The sequence below is a fragment of the Mucor mucedo genome (genome assembly GCF_025094135.1).
Source record: "Mucor mucedo strain NRRL 3635 chromosome Unknown EV154scaffold_3, whole genome shotgun sequence".
NCBI classification, from domain to species: Eukaryota; Fungi; Mucoromycota; class Mucoromycetes; order Mucorales; family Mucoraceae; genus Mucor; species Mucor mucedo.
In genome coordinates this window covers 397,861-417,515 of record NW_026252287.1, presented here as the reverse complement: position 1 = coordinate 417,515, position 19,655 = coordinate 397,861, and the positions used below count along the sequence as shown (strand labels likewise).

At 36.8% G+C, this 19,655-nt stretch overlaps 7 protein-coding genes across 7 annotated transcripts; 4 read left to right on the top strand and 3 right to left on the bottom strand.

Moving 5' to 3' along the window:
- Window positions 1-164: 164 nt before the first annotated feature.
- Window positions 165-558, bottom strand: EV154DRAFT_177451 (uncharacterized protein). Its single transcript, XM_051594223.1, has one exon. The coding sequence runs from the start codon at window positions 522-524 to the stop codon at window positions 294-296; it is 231 nt and encodes a 76-aa protein (XP_051463299.1). The 5' UTR covers window positions 525-558; the 3' UTR covers window positions 165-293.
- Window positions 559-739: 181 nt separating this feature from the next.
- Window positions 740-2,460, top strand: EV154DRAFT_177400 (F/Y-rich N-terminus-domain-containing protein). Its single transcript, XM_051594222.1, has 4 exons — window positions 740-965; window positions 1,031-1,101; window positions 1,160-2,110; window positions 2,191-2,460. Exons 1-3 carry the CDS (start codon window positions 906-908, stop codon window positions 1,968-1,970), a joined length of 942 nt encoding a protein of 313 aa, XP_051463298.1. The 5' UTR covers window positions 740-905; the 3' UTR covers window positions 1,971-2,110; window positions 2,191-2,460.
- Window positions 2,461-2,869: 409 nt separating this feature from the next.
- Window positions 2,870-3,539, bottom strand: EV154DRAFT_491127 (ribosomal protein L24e-domain-containing protein; the record flags this gene model as incomplete). Its single annotated transcript, XM_051599503.1, has 3 exons — window positions 3,425-3,539; window positions 3,254-3,367; window positions 2,870-3,154 (listed from the first exon to the last, which is right to left on the bottom strand). Exons 1-3 carry the CDS (start codon window positions 3,503-3,505, stop codon window positions 2,870-2,872), a joined length of 480 nt encoding a protein of 159 aa, XP_051463297.1. The 5' UTR covers window positions 3,506-3,539.
- A 3,593-nt stretch (window positions 3,540-7,132) lies between these two features.
- Window positions 7,133-7,501, top strand: EV154DRAFT_410778 (uncharacterized protein; the record flags this gene model as incomplete). The annotated part of the gene is made up of 1 exon (XM_051595416.1): window positions 7,133-7,501. The coding sequence occupies one exon, from the start codon at window positions 7,133-7,135 to the stop codon at window positions 7,499-7,501; it is 369 nt and encodes a 122-aa protein (XP_051463296.1).
- A 1,025-nt stretch (window positions 7,502-8,526) lies between these two features.
- Window positions 8,527-8,883, top strand: EV154DRAFT_410986 (uncharacterized protein; the record flags this gene model as incomplete). Its single annotated transcript, XM_051595433.1, has 1 exon — window positions 8,527-8,883. The coding sequence occupies one exon, from the start codon at window positions 8,527-8,529 to the stop codon at window positions 8,881-8,883; it is 357 nt and encodes a 118-aa protein (XP_051463295.1).
- A 1,587-nt stretch (window positions 8,884-10,470) lies between these two features.
- On the bottom strand, window positions 10,471-11,785 carry EV154DRAFT_491121 (ribonucleoside-diphosphate reductase subunit M2 B-like protein). Its single transcript, XM_051599502.1, has one exon. It carries the CDS (start codon window positions 11,670-11,672, stop codon window positions 10,605-10,607), a length of 1,068 nt encoding a protein of 355 aa, XP_051463294.1. The 5' UTR covers window positions 11,673-11,785; the 3' UTR covers window positions 10,471-10,604.
- A 5,645-nt stretch (window positions 11,786-17,430) lies between these two features.
- Window positions 17,431-19,580, top strand: EV154DRAFT_491113 (uncharacterized protein). Its single transcript, XM_051599501.1, has 5 exons — window positions 17,431-17,503; window positions 17,562-17,712; window positions 17,769-18,489; window positions 18,545-19,148; window positions 19,204-19,580. Exons 1-5 carry the CDS (start codon window positions 17,476-17,478, stop codon window positions 19,458-19,460), a joined length of 1,761 nt encoding a protein of 586 aa, XP_051463293.1. The 5' UTR covers window positions 17,431-17,475; the 3' UTR covers window positions 19,461-19,580.
- The last annotated feature ends 75 nt before the right edge of the window (window positions 19,581-19,655 follow it).

The following is a 19,655-nucleotide window of genomic DNA, read 5'->3' as shown; positions in this document are numbered from 1 at the left end:
TGTGTATTTGTTAGAGTAGTCGTAATAATGATGATGATTTTAGGATTGTGGATGATCGCTTTTGACATCAACTCTGTTCCTCAACTGCATCGGATACTCGGGCATGCGGGTTGTCATCAAAAAATTCAATTAAATGAGCTTTATGCTCTTCCTGAAGCTGACTTCCCTTACTGACAGCCTTGTTCGTATTTTTTTTCGAAAATATCAGAATCGGGATCATTAATCAGCTTCTTGGCCCAATCCTGGCCAGTGCGAACATTAATCGCAGCTTTTCTGGCTAATACTGCAGCACTTCAAAACTTAAGTTGCAAGCAATACAGAAATAAAGTTTTCTGAATATCTAAATAATCTGCATATTTAGTTTTAGATATATTGCTTGCATCGATAGTTTTTTCTAGCTGTGCCATTCTTTCAGGAAGATCAGGATCTGTCATGTCGAGATCTGTTGGCTGCTTTTCGGAATACTGCGTAAAGTTACTCAAAGTTTCTGTGTTATAAGGATTGACTTCTTCTTCCCAGTCCATGGCCTCATTTCCGTTCTCGTTAACAATGTCTCCCTGACCATTTTCAAACATAATTTTTCCAGTGATTGAATACAAGTTAAAAAGAAAGGCAAATTGGCGCAAATATTACGCAAAATGAAATTCAAAATGACGTCAAGAAATGCGCAAATTGGCCAATAATCTTCATGCAAATTGAGATTTAAAAGTGCGCAAATATTTTTTAAGTACCGTGAGCACTGTATTATATACATAAAAAAGGGGAAAAAAACATATTAAAGGGGTCCAATAGAAATTTCATTTTCTGTGTATCCATCACTCTCATTTATTTCTTGTTTCGGTTCTTGTAATTTTTCCCATCCTCTCTCACTCTTTTCCTCTCTTTTTTTATTTTTCTTAGTATTAATGGATGACCGTCTGGATAAATACACCAAGATCAAGAAAAGACTTCGGGAGGCTATCGAGGTAAGACCCACCCTGGGGCACAGCTTTTCTTCTTCTTATTCTTATGGCTGATTATCTTGATTTAGTTGAATGAATCATTGTCAAGAGGCTTTCAACGTGCACAGAAAAAGATCAAACTGCTCTATTTTGAGCGAAAGTAGGAAGACCCCCTCTCTCTCTGCATGCGTATCTCTCTATTAATCACTTTTGTGTAGTTTATTACTGGATCGACTTGCACAAAACCACCATGAAAAGAAAGAGAATAATCATGCGATAATAATCAATAAAGACGAGTCATCCGAAGAAACAAGTGATGAAGAACCTGCTGGTGTCACCTCAAAATTAACCACCGTGGCCTCTGCTCCACCCAAACGCACCAAAATGAACAAGATGAATATCAAGACCAGACGAGTTCAGCCCATAGAAAGAGACAACCAAGGTCATCCAAAGCTACCTCAGCAAATAGGTGTCTTGACCGTACTCAGTCTCGGTAAAATCAATCCTCATCAAGACGCCTTTCATAACGAGCGTTACATCTTTCCGGTTGGTTATACCGTACGAAGAACCTATCCCAGCATGATTGACCCTCACAACAATACCGTCATTACTTCCACCATCATTGACGGTGGCGATGGCCCTCGCTTTCATGTCTTGGCCTCAGATCAGCCTATGGATCCCATCATTGCAAATTCGGCCACAGGTGCTTGGACGGTCGTCGTACGCAAATCCAATGAAATTAGGCACAGAGAGCATTCTAATTCAGCAAGTGGTCCTGATTATTATGGATTCAAGCACCCCACCATTGCCAAAATGATTCAGGATCTACCCGGCGCAAATCAATTGAAAAATTACGTCTGGCAAAATTTCCAGGAAATGGAACCGAGGGCAGCCAAAGGTGTCATGGCTGCCGCAGAGAAAAAGAGAGAGACCCTGGATCTCATGGGGGGCAACAGCATCACTTATAAGAAATCGTCACTACAATATAAAAAGCAACAGGATGAACAGATGTGTGAAAAGGTGCAATAAAAGTCACACCTCCAAGACAACAACAACAACAACAACAACAACAACAACAACAACAACAAAAATACCCATGTTTAGCTTGTATGCCTCTTTCTTTTATAAGTGTCCAGGCAGCTTGATGTAATAAACATTCATAATACTATGTACTCATATCAACTTACTTTAAGTATTCTTCAAAACTGATTTTAACCTGTTGATAAATTGATTGATGCATGTCATTAAGAACATTCAGGTTTGTCTCCAGTTGAATTTACACAAAAAACCTCTCTCTCTCTCTCTCTCTCTTTCACACCAAATGGTATCATTTATAGGTAAATTTTGGTATGGGCAACTGTAAAGCTTTTACTCTATTCAATGTTCACTCTGGATGCATAAGAACATCCATTGTTCAGTGTTTCGCTAGGTGTATGGTGATTACACATACTCTGATAAATTATTCATTATGATCAATTACTGTGCGTTGCCTCTTTTAATCGGATCGTGTGTGGTTTTTCTTTACAAATATGCAAAAGAGGCTGTAGTAGCATTTCATTTGTACCATAATATTTCGTAATGACATTTGCATATCCTGATAAATATATGCACTTTTCCCTCCAGCGTCATCTTGATATCATTGCCGCATAATTCGGTTAGGATGACGTTCAGTTGGACATGCATGTCGGATGACTTTACAGATATTTGGTAATTTATTTATATGCTTAGAAAAAAAAAATATGAAAAAATCCCTTATAGATATACAAAGCAAAACATACGGATACGGATAGGGGAAAAATGTGAGGAGGAGGGAAAAAAAACAAATTAAGAGTTGAAAAGAGAGAGAGAGAGATATGAAAGGGTTGTGTAGATTTATGACAGAAAGTTTTTATGAGGTGTGAACGTTTTTTTTTTTTTTTTTTTTTTTTTTAATCTTCCATTTCCATGTTTTCGTTCTTGGCCTTCTCTGCCTTCATGGCTTGGACTCTCTTCTTGGACTCAAGAGGAGCCAATTCAATGTTCTGGTTAACAACACGGATATCATCTTCCTTCTCCAATGCCTTGTTACCGGCCATACGGTTCTTATAGAAAGCACGCTCACGCTTGGAACGGATTTCTTGAACACGCTTCATGGCCTTGATGGTGGTGGCCATCATGTTACGATCATAACGGACAGGAACATTACGACGTTTCTCGAACTCAAAGGTGGAATCCTACAGGACAAAAATAAATTTAACACTCACATTCCCTTATAAAGATCCATGTCCCTCGTATAAAGATCCATGTCCTTCGTAATAGATCCATGCACTTACAATAACCATTTCCTTTCCACTGGCCTTTCTGAAGGCCTTAGTCCAGCGAACCTTACGAGGATTACGCTTCATTTTGAAGTTCTTGTGACATTTGGATCTACAGAAACGGAAAGTCTAAATTCAAAATCATTATTAGATCTACTTTCTATCTTCGATTAGATTTGAGTTTACCTTGCTGTCATTACGGACAAACATAGTACCATGACCGGGATAACAAGGTCCGGAACAGAAATAACAACGAGTGATATGCATAACGGTATAAAAAAAAGTGTTATGTAAATAAAAAAAAAAAAAAAAAAAAGGGGGGGAGGCTGCTTATAAGTTTTGTTGCGGAGAAGACAGTTGCCAAAAAAAAATGAGAGTTCGGGCCTAAGCCACGGGCGAGACTGTCAATCGTATTCCATGTTAGTTGCTTGTTTTTCTAAAGGATGCTCACTCATATCATATTTAAACAAATGATATGTTTTATAAATACAACATTACAGTTCTAGCTAAGCTCCATCTAAAAGAAATCTTGGCGAGATAATTAAGAATTTTTGTTTTAGTTTTTGGCTGCAAGCTTCTTTTATGTTATTTATACATCCATGCTAAAATGATATTAGCTTTTTTTTTTTTTCTGTGGGTGTTTTTTTAGCAGTGTAATATTGAATAGACAATGAATAACAATGATGTAACCTTCTAAATGGGATTTCCAAGGGGGTATTAGCAAGTCAAAAAAGTAACCGCTACCAGAAAATGCCAATTCTCCCCCTTCTTTACCCCTTATATTTTGAACATTTAAATTATTGCATTGTGAAACAACAAACAACGTTATTCTCTTTTGAGGTATTTCATCTACAATAATGTAAATGTCATCATACACTATTATTACCTAGTTTCAATCGGCAGTAAAAATGGGGTTATTATCTCAATCATTTTAAAACAAGAATTCCTGATCATCCACATTTTATGTGCTTGGGTGCGGATGTTTGTATGTTTGTACATAATTATGACAAAAATAAATTTCGTCTTCTTATTTCCCTTCTTTCTCTTTTTTTATTTTCCTTTTTTCTTTTTTTTCTTTTTTTCTAATACATTATGGAAGAAACTGCACGTGTAATATTAAATAAATTAAAACTGGTTGATCCTATAACAACGACATCCACACTTTCATCGGCCTACCAACAAAGCCCAGAGGTACATTATTTAAACTAAAACGCCCTTTTGACAAAGTAGAAAGAGTATATTCATATCTAATGTAGACCATGAAATAGATACGACAACTGTGGATATCCGTTGGATCTTCTATTCATACTATCCTTACCATCACATCAACCACTTTCTCTACAAATCCATTGGATGCATCCTCCCAAATCATATCTGTACTAAGCGCATCCACATTACTATCCTCCATTATACATGCCATCATTACGACACAAAGACGTTTGAACAAATCAGACGAAAATATAGAAATCATCATCAAAAAGGAGATGCAAGTGATATTGTACCATATTCAAATATTGAAACAAGATTTAAATCAATCGACAACCACCACCAAAAATGCTCAGGAAGCAATTATCCATCATACAGATATCTTGGTAGACTCGTTAGTAGCATTTTCATTATCTCCATCAAACAATAACATGCAGTTCCAGCTGCATCCATATAAAGGTATAATGTTTATTATAGAATTATGTACAAGCATATTTACAACCACGGTGTAAAATATTAAAGAGAGAGAGTGTGTGTGTGTGTGTGTGTGAAAGAGAGAGAAAGAGAGAGGGGATATCTGTAATGAAAGAGAAGTTCCTGCCTATGATTGATGAATAGGTCCGGTTTTTTTACATTAGGGGAGCGCATAAATAAAAAAGGGATCGAAATGAGGGAGACACAAAGGGTCTTTTTACTTTGGGAGCTCACACTTTTCTTATCTAGTCTCGCCATCCACTTCCTTTCAAAGAAGACACTCACAGCCTAACACAGGTCTTGTGAAAGACTCATCAGACGAATCCCTTACAAAAACCTTATCTCATCACCAATATGACAGTAATAATAGTCTAAATTCAAATAGTAGCAGGTAAAATTAAATATGGCCCAAACATGAACTTATTTAACATTGTTTTCTAAATTTGGAACAGAGAGAAACCAGACACAGGTAATAAAAAAACACATGTAAAGCCAACTTTTTTATTTAATAACAACTATATCAAAAAGTTGGCAAAAAATTCATGCGTAGTATTCATTCGCTCAAGTCTCGTCCCGCTTTTCAGATGACTTTATTACCGAGCCGTCATTCATACGAACCGAGTACCGGTCATCCACCGAAAAAGAAACGTTCTCTTTACGACCATCGTGCCACCGCCATCATTTCTGAATTAGAGGAAGACCCGGATAACAGCGACGATAACAGCACCGGTTGGGATGACGACTCCAGTTCCAACAATTCAAGCGCCATACAACCAAAACAAAATACCAGCGAATACAGGATCGATTGGAGTAACAAACGTCGTCAGCAGGCCTCGAAACGTTCTTCCACAAGAGGCATTAAAGATTTATTTCAATTTTCACCAAAAGAGGATTCGAAAAAGAAACGTGAAAGTTTAAGTAATCTATTTACCAGTGGTCATCTAAAGAATAAGCAGCAGGTATATATATAAAAAAAAGGTCACATTTAAAAATGTGTCGTTTATTAACTTTTTCTATTCTCCTTTATTTTCATAGTCCATAACAAAAGATGTCGAAAATACGATGCAGGGAACCTATCCTTCCTCAGCTTCTACTTCAACTTCATCCGCTGAAAGCACTAGAAAACAAGTGATCATGAAGCTAAACAACAACCATCTGGTAGACATAAATCGACCCTATTTGACCTCACCGTCTGGAAAGAATACCAACATTCTTTGGTCTCTGGAGGAGAATAGCAACGAAAGCAGTCCCAGCGATCAAGAAGAGCGTTATGAATCCAAGCTCGTTTCATCACCATCGTTCGACTCTTATACGGTCATTGATTCTATGGAACAAGACAACTATCGAGAATTCAATAGTAATAACCAGAATGAAAAGACCAAAAGAAAAAAGAGACGGAGTAACGGATCACTTGTCGCTCCACTATTGTCACCTCCAACTATTTTATCCTCTACACCCATGACAAGGAATAATTCGCCTTTACCTCCTTTACCAACCGTTGAGAACTTTCTAACTATCATGAACTCACCTATATCACCCGATTCTTCTTATTTCTCGGCCATATCTACTTCATCATCTTCTTCTTCACAATCCACACTCAATTCCATGATTTTAGACGACGTGACAGACACTTTAGCGAAAACTCACATCTCATCCACCGACGACTCTAAATTTCTACAGAACAATGATAGCAACCCAAACGAAATCAAAAAATCACCAAGTCATGACTACGCCATGGATGTAGACACTTGTCCACCTGTACCACCGCCCAAGGACACTTTCTCGACAGTCGTTGATCGACTTGATGTCCAAAGAAAATTGATGGATCCTCAAGACCATGTCATCAGTAATATGAATAACAAACAAGAAAAACGGTCTAGTTCCATTAGCTCAAAGAGAAACTCAGCAACAGAGATCAGAATCTCCACAAGTGAGATCTCGAATCATGCAAAGCTCGCTCCACCTAAATCTGCAGATGCTAATATTAGCAAAAAGAGACCTCCTATTCCTCCTCGTACAAGTAGTATGCCATTGCCGCCAACACCGCCAAAACATGCAACCAAAGCACCAGCAGCAGCATCTATACCCCCATTGCCAGTTGATGCAAAGAAAAAAACAACTGCATACAGTCGAAGATCGTCTGCTAAAACCTTGGAAGAAAATAAAACATGGAGTACATTGCTAGAAAACACCAGTCATAAGAAAGACGAGTTGATGAAAAGAACAAAATTAGGCAGATCACTGGGTACAGCTACAAGTCCATCCAAAAAGCACAAGAAATTAGACAACAACAATAGTGGGAAACTACTTAAAGTAACAGAAAATGGGAACGTCGTGTTATTGTTTGAGATGATGGAAGGTAGATTACAAGCAATAGCTGGAACAAGAGAGAAATTATTCGAGAGATTGGCGGATGAAACTGCAGAAGATGAGGAATATATTGATACCTTTTTAATGAACCATGGTCATTTTATTCCTTCTATCGATTTCTTGAACATGTTGATTAATCGATTTCACCTCGAACCATCTCCGGGTGAGCTAGAATACTTTCAAAAATGGCAATTCTCTATCCAAACAAAGTAAGTGACCTACGGTTAAACAAATTGTCTGTTTTTTTTACTAATAAACTTCATTATGACAGGGTTCTAAATGTGGTTGAACGATGGATACAAGGTTACTACCAAGATTTTAAATTGGATGTGAATCTCCTGAAAAGACTCAATTCGTTCTTATACAATGATAGCTTATTACTTGGCCCACAATTTAACCAGCAGCTGGAGAAGATCAGATCCGGCTTAAAAGTACAGTCAATGCAATTTGCAGATGGTCAACATTTGATTATTTCACTTACAGCAAACACAACCTCAAGTCAGCAGAATAGTAATTCCAACTTTAATTTTCATTTTCCCTTTGTCAATAACAATAATAGTCATACACCACCTTTCCCACCTGTACACTTGTCTACCAATCCTAGACGCCCGTCCAATGGTCTTTTTAACCTGACGTCGCTCACTACACCACCGGATTCGCCTACCGTCGTCCACTCCTCTAATAATACAACAGGTTTGTATACCTCTTTTGCTTCCTTGGAATCAAAGGACATTGCAAGATATCTTACTCTGGCTGATTACTATTTATTCAAGTCTATTCAGGCTCATGGATTGTTGAGCAGCTGCAAAAAGAACAAATTAGAAGCTGAGTATGACTATGTGGAGTTAATGACCAAAAGAGCAAATATGGTAAAATGCAACATACAACAGACATAATAAAATCAAATGTGACATTTTATTTATTTTCATTTGTTTTATAGGTGAGTCATTGGGTTGTCCATGAAATTTGTAGTATATCCTATCTCAAACCAAAACGAGCATTACTTAAAAAGTTTATAGAAATAGCAAAGGTATAGATGGACGATGTTAGTTCAATAAGATTCATACTAACCATGATTGATTTAGATTTGTTTGGAGTTGAATAACTACCATACGTGTATGGTTATTACAATGGGTTTATCCAGTGCCCCTAAACTAAAAGAGACTTGGGAATCCCTTTCAAATCGAGACACAAATACGTTTGAATCGTTACAAAAGCTTTTGGACGTTAGTTTAAACATGCGCTATTATCGACAAAAGATTCAGTTGGCTAAATCACCGGCTGTGCCATTTTTACCGGTGGTCTTGAAGGATCAGACGTTTTTCAAAGAGAATTCGACATTTTCTGTCAATCATCCCAATTTGATCAACTTTTCAAAATTTCGTTCGATTCGACAGTTTATTGAAAAGGCAAAGACCTTGACAAGCGAGCCTTACTGGTACGCCAACGACCTGACCTTCTATCCCTTCTTTCCTGCTACTACTACAAGCACTACAACACAGGGTGGCCAATTGGACTGCATTGGCGACTGGCTAGAAAATCGATTGAGCAAAGTAGAAGAGTGTTATCTTCATTGTGATTTATTAAATATGTAACTGTAAAGAAAAAAAAGAAGAAATAAATAAAATAATAATAATAATACTAGTAATAATAATAATAAAACAATATGTACAAAAGTGTTTATTCGTTACCAAAGGTAAAAGGGTCTCCTTTTCTTAATTTACTTTTTGTACTCGGTAAAGCATAGCTGATCGATTTCGTATTTCTCCTTGTTTTTGATACCATGTCTGGTGGTTTGTTGTCCTTGGTTTGATTGCATTTAGGTTTTAATATGTTTTCTTTCCTCGTCGTATCAATTGCTTTATCTTTTCGACTGCTCACTGTAGTCTTTTTCTTCTTGTTTTTCGTCATGACCTTCTTAATTCGAAAACGTAGAATGTCTTGACGCATCTCTTGAATGACACTCTCCAGCATACTGATTCGTTCTTGAAGTCTAATGTTATGCCTTATAATTTCTCGATTTTGTTCTTGATACTTTATTACAGCCTCTTTTGCTACAAAGTCCATAATCAGGAACTGGAAAAGAAAAAATAAAAGAGAAGAGGGGAAACCAAATTGCAGGCGACCGGAGTTGATTTATGCGTTCAAAAAAAAAAACTTGGGTTAAAATTTAGTGATATTAGCACTTTACGGCGTTGAAAGATAGCATGTAAAGAAAGAGGGGAAAAAAGCCAAAAACAGATGATTCAAAAAAAAAGAGAAGATTTCTTCCTTCCTTTTATATTTTCATGAATACATTTGTCTTTCAAGTGTATTGGGTTTGTGTTACCCAATTGAAGTGACACTAACGGAGTGTGTCACTTCAACTTTAGTGCATGATAAATCAATTTTGCATTACAAAAAAAAAAAAGGTTGCTTAGCCATGTCTATTGTAAAGACGCAAACAATGATGAAAGCCTTAATCAGTTACTAGACCTGATGCAAACTGGTTATCCTATAACGGAAGATCCATTTATGGCGTCTTGCCTTTGTTTACAAACAAAAATAATAGTAGTATTCCCCATTTTCTTATCATACGTGTTTTTTTCTATTCAAGACAAAGTTTATTTATAAAAATAGACCATATTGAAGATTTGGCGGGCAGAGTTCAACAAAAACAGAGGTATGATTGCATCTGTCACGCGCAATGGCGTTCATATGTGTATGAATTTAGATACTTACTTATATCTATTCCCCGTTTATCAGTATAGTCACTCCAAGTTGCTCTTAGTCTATCATTTTAAGCATCTCTCCATGATTTTATCGTAACTTTTGGCAATTTTAAGTTGAGTTCATATTTTATCATAACAAGTAGTGAGAGTGATATGCAATCTAACCATATTACATGACTCAACTTTTGTGTATATGAATACATTTTTTGACAGCCTTAGTCGCCAAACTGCATATCTAAGGTGTGTCAGCTTCAATGTTTGACCTGTCAAAGCTACAGGTAAGAATTCAGAGTATATCTAGGATAGAGACTAATATTGTCTTACATGGATACGTTTGACATGGTCAATCTTTCATTTCTAGACACATCAAATCGAAGCTGTCAGAAAGTAAGTTGCTGCGTAAGTTTTGTTGGTATAATATTTCTCCCCTTTCTCAACACATAAATGTAAATACAGACATATTACTATTACATTTTTCTAGTCAAATTCAATTTTTTTTAGACCCGACAATTTTATTTTTCTGTAGCCAGCAGTTACCGACAATATCCACTAGCCGGAATATAGCATGACGACATAGCTGGTAAGAATGTTTTTACGGACACAGTTTAAAAATCAGCATCCAAGGTAAAGCTACGATCTTCTTTTTTGTTCATGACACCAGCACGTTGATAATCCGACACACGTTTTTCAAAAAAGTTTGTCTTGCCTTGTAAAGAAATTAAATCCATAAAGTCAAAAGGGTTAGACACGTTGTAGTGTTTGGAAAACCCAAGAGAGATTAGTAAGCGATCCGCTACAAACTCAACGTATTGACACATAAGTTCTTCATTCATGCCGATCAACTTGACAGGTAGAGCTTCCCTAAAAAAAGATTGTTCGATTTTAACCGCTTCTGTCATAATTGCGAGCACAGTTTCATAAGGAGGCTGGTTAATCATATGATGAAATAGCAGGCATCCAAAGTCAGCATGAAGACCCTCATCTCTTGTGATAAACTCGTTGGATAGAGTCAAGCCAGGCATCAAGCCACGTTTCTTTAGCCAAAAGATGGAAGCAAACGACCCCGAGAAAAACACGCCTTCAATAATTGCAAACGCGCAGATTCGTACAGCAAATGGTTTTTCAGTATCCGCAATCCACTTGAATGCCCAATCCGCTTTTGTCTTGATTTCTGGAATAGTTTCTATTGCATTAAACAGAAACTCCTTTTCGTCTGGATCCCGAATATACGTATCGATCAATAGTGAATACATTTCCGAATGAATATTCTCAATCATAATTTGGAATCCATAAAAGCATTTGGCTTCACCTATCTTTACTTCATTACAAAAGTTGGCAACCAAATTTTCATTCACGATACCATCCGAAGTTGCAAAAAAAGCCAAGATACGTCCAACAAAATGCCGTTCATCCTTGTTTAGCTTTTCATTCCAATCAATAAGATCCTTGGATAAGTCTACTTCTTCCACTGTCCAAAAGGATGCTTCCGCTTTCTTGTAAAACTCCCAGATTTCATGATATTTTATAGGAAATAGACAGTATCGACGAGGGTTTTCTTTCAGGATGATTTCTTCGCCAGGTTTTACATCAACTTTCATCGACGATAATCGTTTAAGAATAGTATTGCGTAGTCCTTGTACTGCCAAGTCCGATTTTGCGTCAAACACAGTCATAATGTATAGTTATTTTAAAAAAATTCTGTTGGTGTTAAAAAGAACTGATTAAATATATGTGAGCTGATGTTCCCGACCTTTTATGTCAAATCCTCGCAGCGAAATAGAAGTCACACTGCATAAAAATAAAAATAGATGAGCATAAAAACATTACTGCCTGCGCTGAATATGGCATTTCTTGCCAGATTTGTGTATTATAACAAAAATATAGGCATTTAAAGCATGGTTTTTATGGTATCCTGAAAAAAATCAACTTACCATGATATCGGAAAATGCCACAGATTAAAAAGCAACCTTTGTTGATTTGGCTTTTAATTTTAAAAATCCTACTGCTTTTTACCGTCTTTATCTACAAGGTGAGTTATTTGTTTGACAGCCCGCCGCACTAGCTCCTTTATTAAATGTCACATTTGAACTGGCCATTTTCAATCATTTCAGTGTTGATGATCTAGTTGACTCGCAAAAAAGAAAAAAAAAATATAGAAAAAGTACGACATCAAGTTCTCTTCATGATCCATCGACCATAAAAGATTCTATTTTTAGCCACTTTCATGCCAGATAAAACAAGGCAAAAACGCAGTACACATAAGATTCAATTCTACTTCAATGATTGTCTCAAGTAGCAAATGTCAATGTGTGATTTGAATGTTTAAAGCTGAGATATCAAATAAAGCGATTACTGCTGCATTTTGAGGCACGCATCATGGATAATGCCTAAACAGAATAGTCAAATGTTGCCTTTACTTTTTTGTTTGTCATGCAATCACACAGCTTCTTTCATTTCGCATGACGTACGTTTAAAATTTTGTCCAGAAAGTAATTGTGTTGATTTTTTTTATAAATAGACAAACATAATAGCACGAAAGTGGTTACCGCGTAAAGAAAGGGAGTTGTGTTAATAGTAAAATGAACCTGTCTCATAAGGAAAGTTTCATTGGTAAAAGAGAGGAATACATATTTCATTGCAAGTATCAGAGTGGCATCATTTAAAGCGTGAGAGCTTCATTATTGATAGCTGTTACTACCTTCCCCAAATATGAGATGTTTACACTTTTTGTTTACGTTATTTCATAAATTTACCTGGAAGGAGAGAACAATCTTTTTTTTTTGTGGCAGAGGGAGTATACATTCTTGGGCCAATCTATTATTTTTCTCTTTTTTTTTCTTTAACCTTTTTTCGTTCTCTTTCCAAACCAAAGATTCATGGATTTTTCTCTTTTCGCTCACTTTCTGCCAGATAAAAAGATGAAGGGAGTGCACAAACACAAGTCTCCGCGCGACCATTCCCGGGCAACACTCTTCTAGAGTGGCTAATGTGTTTCTTTTCCTTTTAATCTTGATAAAATATGTGCTTTTAAACTATTTATACCGCCTTTTATTTCTTGTCTTTCATGTCCATAAAAAAAAAGGTCTTCAAAGATAGATGCTTAAAGTCCTCTAATTAAGATTGTTAATTAATCAGGGAAAGAAAGAACATTTGCCTGCTTGATGACTGTTGTAGAGACCAAGTTTGAGCGCATCAGCGCATATATCACTCATAACACACAATATGATGGTGTTGCAGATATCCAAGATAAGCCCTTACGTTTACAAACGACCATGAATGTTAATGTTTTGGAAGGCATGAAAGATATGTTCAATAACTGTGTTGATCGAGGCAGTCATATAGAGAAAAACCTTGAATTCTGTTATTCCCCAAAAGGCTTTAGTGCCTACGAGAAGGTTGGCCCACGCTGGTTCCACTATCAGGTCTCAAAAAATGCTGTGAACAATACACACAGACAAGCATATGCATGGACAAATATAATGGGGCCTTTGAAATGACATTGATGAAATAATCCTCTTGACTAAACTCGCCTCATACATCATGCCCCATCCCTCCACTTCAAACACAAGATGAATCCACAAGGACTTCCTCTTTCGATATTGACTTGATGCTGCCTGGATCAATATCCGCTGCCTAGACCTTTTTACTTTTTCGCCCCTAGAAGACTAGTTATCGTACATTGTCGCTGTTGTTGCTGTACATTCTTGTTGCATACTTGCTGTAAATGCTGATTATAATAACGCGGGCTCTCTGACATGTATTGCCTGATACCCATAGCCGCTAGAGGAAGAAGTGTGCTCATCATACCTGCAGCACTGACCCAAGAAAAAAATACCCCTAAGCAGATAGCAAAAGGCAGATGATTGGTCCGCGGAGGGCGCACCGAATTTTCAGCTCACATACTTGAAAATTCCGATCTAACGGATAGACGAGTATTTACTATGTAGCCCAAAACTCAACTACAGCCTCTAGCATGGAAATTACCCGAACGATTCCCGGCATAATCTTCCAAACCAAACTATTCTGTCAGTCAAAAGAAGCGCAAGGTGAGAAATTAGCAATGGTATGGCAAAGGCTCCCACATGCAATGCCTTTGAATCCCGTTTCAAGTTCAATTAAAAGGGTGATCCAGATTTCGACAAAACCCAGTGTTACCGTCCTCCCTAAAGCCAGCGTTTAAAACAAGCTTTTCCACACAAGTAAGCATTCGTAGATCTATTCCCTAATTGTTTAATTAGCACATAACATTGTGAGGTTAAAGAAAAAATACAGTACACACGCCGTTTATTTATTTTTTTTAAAAAAAAAGTGCTCTAAGCCACCTTAAATGCCAATCTTTCACTTGAATAGTATGTCTGGTTGGGGAAAAAGGAAAAGATAATATATGAAGATGGTTTTTGAAGTTATAAATGCAAATGATCTTTACACTACCTTTGTTTTCGCAAATGCCGCTGAAATTTCTATACCCGACAGACGGAAGGGGCATTCTAATTTCGTGAAGTTCAACGCAAGGCCTATGTGCATGTGTTGCACATTTTTAGGATATTATCTGGACTTGAAATATTGACACTATTGTTGTCCCGCCTATATGCAGCAATAAAGTACTTTTATTCCATCCCTTCAAGCCATTAATCTCTTTAAATATATAAACTGAGGGCTTTCACTTTATAAAAAACAGGCTTAAGTTACTCAAATGGCGTGACTGGTTTTTTGCGAGCTAAATAATAACCGGGGGTTAGTGTTTGTTTATCTTTTCCTTTTTTTTACTCTAACATTTTCCGCCACTAAACTTTCTTTCATCTTGTATGGCATTTCGGTGTCATGCAAAATAACATTTGCTCAGTCCGAATCGTTTCTGTGCCTATGTTATTCTAACATTTTCCGCCACTAAACTTTCTTTCATCTTGTATGGCATTTCGGTGTCATGCAAAATAACATTTGCGCAGTCCGAATCGTTTCTGTGCCTATGTTATTATTTTTTATACTTATGGCTTAGAGTACTGTAGCTGGCGGGGAGTGCGTGATCCTTGGAGCAGTCTTGAGGCTGCAGGGAACTCTGAGGAACGGGCATAGGGAGAACACTCTCTTCAAGTCGATTAGGTCCGTAGCAGAGTTAGTAGGCTATAGCGGTTAGTAATCCGAAGCTGGTTACAAGTACTTGGAGCAGGTAATAAGTTCGTTCCCCCCACCCTCCCACCTTTCCTTTTAATTCTTTTAGCATGTTGGCAAATTATTGTGGTGCGCTCCGCATGTTTGACGGGCATGTGCAGTGGGCATGTGAAGGTGAAATCCCTCGCTCGTGAAGTCATCACGGCCTTAACGGGCTCGATTCATGTTATCTAGTCACTGAAATATGTGCCAGATTGGGAAGGGTTTAATCGGTTGACAACGCTCCCTTTCCTTAAAGCTATTAGCTAGGTTAGCCCTTCCCCTCCCCTTTTTATCCTCCACCCTCCACCCTCCACCATCCACCATCCACCATCCACCCTCCACCATCCACCCTCCACCATCCACCCTCTACCCTCTACCCTCTACCCTCTACCCTCTACCCTCTACCCTACACCTCACCCTTACCCTTTGTTGTCAAATGCGATAAATGGGTATAAATCTATATGAAGTTGTTGGTCAACATACTGCTGAAGAGAGATATAAGCCTATAACTAGCGTTGCTTATCGCGACTTTCGAGTCATTCGTTATATATTTACACTCTATTAATACAGTCTTTATAGTGTTCATAGTTAAATAAACGATCAAATTTTATAACTACTATATATTTTATTCTTTATTTTTTTTTATTATTTAAACGAACTTATTCTACCCTTTGCTGCGCATTTGTTACTTTTCCTTCCTTTAAATAATTCCCATTGCTGTAAGTGATATACTTTACTAATGTCACCGCAGCTATTAAGCATGTGCCGCTATTGTAAAACATACTCTTTGTGTGGGACACTGCCGTCAGGGCCATGACAACAATGTCGAAAAGAAGAGCCGCATAAACACAATTAAAGCGCACCTAGTTAGTCAAAAGCTCAAAAACAAGATCATCATACAATCAGAAACAATGTAATCGCTACTAATGAATGTATGTTGAACGATCTCTACTTCGTGACTATTTTACTCTTGCACTCGTTTGATCTCAGTCTTGTGCAGAAGTATTAGGGCAATGACCAAACAAGACGACAAAGTAAGCTAAAAAGCACGCGTGAATGCTTCCCATATGTTTATTGTAATATATCTGTATTCGGATTAAGGCAGTAAGTTAAATTGACCTCTTGGGTGTCACTTAATACGAAGAAGAATTGGCGCTCCCTAAAAGACCCGTACGTTCACTATCTTTCTTCTTCATAGATTATGCTTTATTGTTGGTACATGCTGAAATACTGATAAACAAATATCAAGGTCAGCATTACATGTGGTTTTATACAGTGATATTTCTATCATAAGTAAAGGCTCAAACATTATGAGTGATTAATTTATCCTGGGACATAAACAGCCTCTTGTGTGGATTTATTTGCTTATGATGGTGACATAGATAATATTCCAAGATACACTGATGATCCAAAGGTCAAGAGGATTATAACATTTGGCATACTTATGCCCCCGCTCCCAGGTTGGAAGCTATCCGATCTAGTGGACATTGACATACAGTTTTATCTGTACCAGACAGAGATTAAGCTCAGAGTATTATTGAAAACAAAATAAGCATTTACAAAGGGTCTTATCCCAAAGATAATGATCATACATCTGATGATGAGACTAAGAAACAGAGTATATTCGGTTTTGGAACCATGGAAACGATATGCAGTCAATATAAGAGATCAACAACTCCTGAAGAAAGCGGAGAGATTGGCATCAAGGGAATTATTTCAGAAGTAACCTAATTTTAATTATAAATTGATCAAAGACAAATATTTTGACATATAGTGTCCGCCATTTTCTGGCAAATTTATTTAACGAGTGATAGCCTGTTTTCGATTCATATCACTTCAAATATCTGAAATTTCAAGTTTTAATGTTGCAATATCACAAAAAGGATCGCCATGATATTTTTACGTACGTTGCGAAAAATTACGTGCAGATTTTAAACGCGATGTTATATGATGTGTTACGATACCTCCTGCTTGGAAATAAAAACTTAATTTAAATCGTTGCCTTACGTAAATGCGCTTAAAAATTTAAATAAAATTTGGTGTTGCCAAATATACGTCAAAAACATGTATATATATATATATATTTACAAACTTCTAGTAAATTGTTTATGTATAACATACTCAATAAAACATTGTCCATATGAATAGTAGATAATGTTTATTTTAAATAGATGACGCTTCGTGTGACAATAACAAACTGGCTTAGACAAATAATACCAAAGTTTTTGTTTATTAATCGTCAAATAAAAGATTATACCCCTTACTTTTTTTCTTTCTTTGCACTATAATCACACTTCTTTTAATATACACCACGTACGCAATTTAATGATAGGGGAACTAAACGGCGATAGAAGTACGATATTTAATAGATGTATCAACAATCAACTAACAAGACTGTATATAATTAATAGCTTATACAGTTTCGGGTTTATCAGAAGAGACAAAAAAACATTACGAAATTGTTGTGGGCATTGACTTTGGAACCACTTATTCTGGTGTTGCTTACACGAGAGTCGGTGAGATGGAAAGCGGACGTGCTCTCGTCAATAATATTGACAAGTGGTAAAAGTCTTTTCTGCGTTTTATAAGAGTTTGTCTATTTAAGTATTTGATTTTAGGCCTGGAATTAAAACTTATAGTCAGACGCCCACAAGATCAGCATATTTAAATGGCAAATTAACTAGATGGGGTAATTTTGGACCTGTTAGTAAAACCACTAAAACTATCTCATTGTTTAAGCTTTACTTGGACGAATCCAAAACTGATGTTATCGTCCCAGAATTGCCAAATGGAATAGATATAGAACAGGCAATTGCAGATTACCTCAAAGCAATTTTTAGATACACGTGCGAGTTCTTAAAAACCCGTTATGGAAAGGAAATTGATAAAAATAAGCTACGGTTCTGCTTGACCGTACCTGCTGTTTGGACAGAGAAGGCTAAAAACATAATGCGAGATGCTGTCATTAGAGCTGGGATTATCAGTAAAGAAGATCCCCAGGACAGATTGTTGCTGGTTGGCGAGCCAGAAGCTGCTGCTATGTATTGTGAGACTTGTCTTGATGTATATAATCTTAAACCAGGGCAAAATTTTCTCATTTGTGATGCTGGTGGAGGAACAGTAGACCTTGTGGTGTATCGTATAACTGTTGATGGAAATGGCAAAAATTCACTTATGGAAGAAGTTGCAGGCGATGGTGCAATATGTGGTTCAACTACCCTGGATGATAATTTTAGGAGATTTGTTTCTGAAAATATCAAATTATTTTTTGAAGATACAAAGCCTTTGACTGACCAAGAGCTGGATGATATTGTTAACAAATTCACGGACCAGATAAAGGTACAACAAAAATAAAGTTAAGTAATAGCAAAATCATTGTCTCAAAAGCTTTTAGTTACAAGTATGTCATCCAAGGAGTCGCGAATATGACAAAGATTACTTAATTGTAACACTTCCTGATCGATTTGAAGAAACAGAATATGATGATAAAGACAAACTATATGTTACGGATTCTCAATTATATATACATCCTGAAATAATGCTATCGGAGATCTTTGATCCTGTAATCGACCGTGTGCTATGCTTAATAGACACACAGCTTGAAAGTATAGACAGAAAGCTAGACGCGATATTTTTAGTTGGTGGATTTGGTCAATCATCATATCTGCTTCAAAAAGTTAAAGATGAGTTTGTCGATGATGTAGCATTGATTTGTGCCCCCGCGCGTGGAGAAATGGCTATAGTCCGTGGTGCTGTCTTGATGGGATTGGATCCTCAGTTTGTCAAGCAGCGTGTCATACGTCGAACTTATGGGTTTGAATGCTCCATAGGATTTGATAACGTATTGGACCCAGAGCGGTTAAAAACTGTTGATCAGAATGGTGAAGTCTATTGTAACAGTCGGTTTAAAAGCTATGCTTTGAAAGGAGAAATCAGAGATGTAGATTATTATGCTAAAACATCAATTAAGTGCTATTGCAACAAAAATCCTGTATTGCGTTAGTAATCACCAAATATACGGGATTGTAATATCTAACCAGCCATATATTATAGAATTATATGCATATGATGGTAATCCTGATGAGCTTCCCAGATATACCACAGATCCTGCGGTGAAGAAAGTCATTGAATTTGAAATTATATTGCCAAATCTTCCAGGCAAAAATCCCAGAGATTCTGTTGTGATTAACATAAAATTTTTTCTCCATCAAACCGAAATCAAGCTTGAGGTAGAAATTGAGAACATAAAAAAAGTCTATACAGGCTCTTATAAAAAGGTGGACAGTATGCCATTTATCGGAGAAGTGTGAACGATGTCCGAAATTTGGGATATAAAACATGGTTCTAGAAATTTGAAGACAGGTTAAGAAAAAGGAGAAGCCTAAAAAATCAAACTATTTCAGAAAATAGCACTTAATAAACATTTCAGAGTCTTGGTTTTCGAGGTTATCATGTTTGGTGCCTTTATGTAATTAGTGTGGTGAATTTAAAGCAATAAGGGAATA

Excerpts from the sequence above, each read along its gene's own strand:
- EV154DRAFT_177451 (XM_051594223.1), bottom strand. The coding sequence starts at position 524 with ATGGACTGGGAAGAAGAAGTCAATCCTTATAACACAGAAACTTTGAGT.
- EV154DRAFT_177400 (XM_051594222.1), top strand. The coding sequence starts at position 906 with ATGGATGACCGTCTGGATAAATACACCAAGATCAAGAAAAGACTTCGG. Across the intron at positions 966-1,030 it reads GACTTCGGGAGGCTATCGAG|TTGAATGAATCATTGTCAAG; the intron begins GTAAGACCCACC and ends ATCTTGATTTAG. Across the intron at positions 1,102-1,159 it reads CTGCTCTATTTTGAGCGAAA|TTTATTACTGGATCGACTTG; the intron begins GTAGGAAGACCC and ends ACTTTTGTGTAG.
- EV154DRAFT_491121 (XM_051599502.1), bottom strand. The coding sequence starts at position 11,672 with ATGACTGTGTTTGACGCAAAATCGGACTTGGCAGTACAAGGACTACGC.
- EV154DRAFT_491113 (XM_051599501.1), top strand. The coding sequence starts at position 17,476 with ATGATAGGGGAACTAAACGGCGATAGAA. Across the intron at positions 18,490-18,544 it reads AATTCACGGACCAGATAAAG|TTACAAGTATGTCATCCAAG; the intron begins GTACAACAAAAA and ends AAAAGCTTTTAG. Across the intron at positions 19,149-19,203 it reads CAACAAAAATCCTGTATTGC|AATTATATGCATATGATGGT; the intron begins GTTAGTAATCAC and ends CATATATTATAG.